General features: G+C 32.2%; 1 protein-coding gene across 1 annotated transcript; it reads right to left on the bottom strand.

Moving 5' to 3' along the window:
- Nucleotides 1-845: 845 nt before the first annotated feature.
- On the bottom strand, nucleotides 846-2,136 carry LOC111637739. Its single transcript, XM_023383302.1, has 2 exons — nucleotides 1,650-2,136; nucleotides 846-1,354 (listed from the first exon to the last, which is right to left on the bottom strand). Exons 1-2 carry the CDS (start codon nucleotides 1,948-1,950, stop codon nucleotides 861-863), a joined length of 795 nt encoding a protein of 264 aa, XP_023239070.1. The 5' UTR covers nucleotides 1,951-2,136; the 3' UTR covers nucleotides 846-860.
- Nucleotides 2,137-4,506: the final 2,370 nt, after the last annotated feature.

Genomic DNA, 4,506 nt, shown 5'->3' with positions numbered 1-4,506 from the left:
TCGAGATTTGATGAATGTAAATGTCTTCTCTGGTGCAGCATCCTCAGGTTTTGCTGTTAATATATTTTTGCATTCATCACAACCGAGTGATAGCAGTAGACGATAAACAATGTAACCTCCTAAATAATGTAGGATAAACTTAAATGTTTCTGGTGTACAATAATCATGATCTAATAATTCACTATCACTAGGATCTCCATAGTATAGGCTTGGATCACAAAGCAAATTTTCTAAATGTTCTTCCAATTGTTCTTGAACTTCTTTAAATTGGTTTTTATGACTGTGAAGATTTTTTAAAGTAATAAGGATAGATCCAGGATCAGTTTGAACTGATGCTCATTTGGGAGGACGAACCAAACTGTACATAGTCATCAGTCTGTACAGGTATAAGAACTGTACTGTTGTGGGATGAGAATTGCTTCCACTTCCTTGTTTTATCATTCCAAAGAAACGCTAATTGAAAAGAAAACATAAGTTAAGAGTTTAATACAAGATTATATAATCATTACACTACGTCAGTTTTACCTCTAATGTGTCCTGATTAAAGTGAGCTGTCAGGATATAATATGAGTTTGGAAGCAATTGTTTGATGAGTGCTAAGATACTAATCAGCGTCAAGCGTAGATTTTAGTAGATTTTCTGCTGTCTGGTGGCTCAAAAATCCCTTTTGATCAGTGCTTCTAATCTGTAATCTGAATGCTTCCCATCTATTTAACCATTCTAGAGATTCTTTAATAATCTATTTTAAAAATGTTATTAATTAAAACATTTATAGTTTTTCCTAGTGAATCATTACTATTACCTTGAGATCATTTGAATCATATCTGATTCCTTCCTGTGGCAATCTACGATTTAAAGCGTCAAAAAGTGCAGATATATTGGTGCAGTGTAGACTGATAGGGTAAAGGCAAGTAATCATTATTTCTCAAAAATTCATAGACAGATGGTGACCTAATTTTTAAAAGCAAACAGTCAAGTAACCGATTAATGTCATATCTCATACCCTTTTTGCTTTTTACATGGCATGCTTTCAGCATGTGCTCTATTACAAGTATCTGTCTCGGTGGTAAGGAATCAAGTTTATCATCCGACAACTGTTTTATTTTAAGTTCATTATTTTCTTGATGAAGCTTGAGATTTTCTGTTTGAAGAGTTTTCAGTTTCTTCCTATAGGTCATCTTTTGCTTTCTGCACCGATATAAATCCTCTTTGACTTTTAACAATTCAGACTGCAAAGCAGAGATTTTATTGACATATAACAGCTCAGGATGCTGTGTAGTTGCAGCTTCAGATGTGGAGGGTTCTTCTACTTCCTTTTCTACAGTTGTTACTTGGGAGTGTGTATCATGCAAATCTAATGATTGATAAAAAAAAATATCAGACAATTAATCTTAAAGTATTTATAAGGAAAGATGGGCCACAGAGAGATAACCCTCAGTGAATCACAGTGGATCTCACAAACCCAGCTCAATCTTTACTTAATTTTTAAATATAAAATGTTCCTTAAATATAGATAAAATAGATAGATAGATAAAATTTAATTTTATATTAAAACACAGGGTCCGAGAGACGCACTGCAACTCAGGCAAGGGCAAAAAATTACATGACTCACTGAGGATTAAGATTACATAAAAACCATAAATAGTTACCTTTGGTATTGTCTTTTTGTGATCCCTTCCTAGATGGTTCTTCATTTCTTGTGAGACATCGCGTTGATCGTTTTTGAGGTACAGACCTACTAATGTACTTAGGACAATTAGGGAAGTTTGATGGATATGCATCCGACGTTAATGCCCAGCGATCTCGTGGAATTTCTACTTTCTCTCCATTTATAACATGGGAGAAGGTTTTTAAAATAAATCTACTCGCAAAATGTACGTCACAAACGTAACATTTATTTGTTAGCATCTTGTCGTCTCGTGGATATAATAAATGTCTCTTCTCGTTCATGACTTATATCCTGCCTCGCATCCTGGCGCAAAGCACGTTGGCATTTTTATGTAGCTAAAAAATCAATTATTATAGGTCAAAATCACTGACTTCAGTATATACCTAGCAAGAACAACGCTCTCCTGCTAACAGTGGCGCCAACTAGCGGCAAATATTGTCTCTAGCTAAGTTTGAACTATTAGTCGAAAGACCAGTTAATCTACCGACTCTGCTTACACTCTTTTCTGCCGGCTAAACACTTCGTGTACGGCCGATGTCTTTCTTGTATGTAGTCTATGTATGTCATCAAATCCATTAAAATCAAATCGAATATTATGATCTTTTATTTAAATTATTTAATACTCACTCATCCATTATTCATTTGTATTTCTGTTAACATGACATTCTATTACCTACTTTTTTTTTTACCTTCTCTACTCCTCCTTCTCCATAAATTTTCCATAACGAAATATATTAAAATGGCCGGAAACAAATTATAAATAATAAACAATGAATTAAAAATGAAATAAATCTTGAAATTTTTGGATCTCATTTCGTTTTGGAGATTAATCTGAATTTTGATGTTCTAAATTATTATTTTGAAAGTTAAATGTAAATGTATTTATAGTTTAAATACTCCCGTGCCTTTTGTCGAAAATTTCTGAAATTTTGCAGGGAGGTTTGTCTATTAGAGACATTAATTCTATTAAATTTTGGTGGTTAAATGTCTAGTAAGTGGTGAGCTACACGGGGGTCGTGTGCCATGACTCGAGTGAGATAGGACTTAATATTTTTTATTCGTTATTAGTACTTACGACTTTTTACAAAACTCATCCCTACCCTAAAAATCAATATTCTTGCTATTTTATAATAATAAATAATATAAAACGTTTAAATCTCGTAACAGATGGCGCCACATACAATTTTAAATCTTGCCGAGAAAGTTAAGCAATTCATTACTGGCTTTTTAAATGTACGTGTCAATAATAATCATGTGTTAATACCAAAGAGTAAATATAAAAGAAAATTATGAAAGTATGTTACTTACGCTGAGAAAACGGACGTATAACGAAATTGTTAAAAACAACGAAATGTGGACTCACCACAACAGTTCGGAATGGCGCCAAAACATGTTTCTTTACTATAATCTAATACTAAATGCCCTGTTCGGCATTACCTCAATGTTCTTCAATTCCCTAATCTTCCCTACTTTACTGCGGATTTCTTGTAATCTATTTCCAACAGTAGCGTTACGCGTAACCAGAACCGACGTAAAGTAGGATCCCAAGTTAAAATTTAATATGAATCACTACATATTTTAATAGTTGCTTACAAAACGTATTATAACAAATATATCCAGTAATAAACTTCATAATTAAATGATTTTTCCTACATTTAGCATTTTTAACTTTATCATTATAGAAAAAGGAACCGGACGCCTTATTTAGTTACGCTAGTGATTTCAAACTTTCTGATTTCAAAAAGCAGACATACTAACGGTCAGACCGTTAATATGTCTGCTTTTTGTCATTAAATCAAATGTAAAATGCCATCAATCTGTGCGTAGTAATTTTAAACTATCATTGAAGTTATAACGAACAAATTAATTGTTTTTAACTCGCATTCGCTGTTTGCATCGGATACCTGCAACACTATTTTCGCCGCAAATGAAAATATAACGTTATTAAACCCCGTTTTACGACTGTTAAAAGTTTCTATTATGATTTATGAAATGCCTCGTGTTTGCTAACTTAGAATAATATAACACGATACAGGTTTGTTTCCTTTTCCAGAAAAGCAGACCCAATTTGTGATATTAAATCAATGAAAAAGTAGATTTCAAATTAGGACATGTTTAACGAGTTTTCAACAGGCAATTAGTTCATAAAAGCGGAGGATTTACTATAGAATTTTAGATACATCCGTTTCCACGCAGTAACTGTAAACATATGTATTCTACAGTTTTTCAAAGAAGGCATTTTAAGTTATTATACTTTAATCTTCTAATCTATCCAGTTAGCCAAAATTTAAAAGACACTCGGTGGAATTACGTTTGCATATCGAAGTAACGTATATTATTACAGATATATATTAAAAATTTTTGAAACATCCTTCGAATGTTTTAGTAGATAGCCACGTGAAGATGACTGCCCCAACAAGTTTTCCAGATAGAGGCGTTGTTAAATGTCAGTATATTGACCCTTCTACAGATAATCCTGAAATATAAGGTTATTTATGAACGTTTTTATAATTATTCATTGATGATCTTATGAGACTTATCCTTCAACATCAGGATATATATACTGTATATATGAACAGTATATGCAAGTATTATTCAAAAATTTCTATTTCTTGATACCAATTAAAGAGAATATTTCTAAATTTTTTACTCTAACTTTTATAACCACGAATTAAATATAAAAAAATGTTTTAATACATGAATATTCGTATTATAAATATTATGCTAGGTTCATACAATAAATGAATGACTGCTTTTATAATAATTCTAGCAGACCCCACCACGCGTTGTTGTGGCTCAAAATGCATCTATTATAAATGTATAACACTTCCCCCGTG

The sequence above is a fragment of the Centruroides sculpturatus genome, unplaced genomic scaffold (genome assembly GCF_000671375.1).
Source record: "Centruroides sculpturatus isolate CEXI.00-Female unplaced genomic scaffold, Cexi_2.0 scaffold1166, whole genome shotgun sequence".
In the NCBI taxonomy this organism is placed as follows: Eukaryota; Metazoa; Arthropoda; class Arachnida; order Scorpiones; family Buthidae; genus Centruroides; species Centruroides sculpturatus.
The sequence above is the reverse complement of the archived record's forward strand: the minus strand, read 5'-3'. Positions and strand labels throughout refer to the sequence as shown.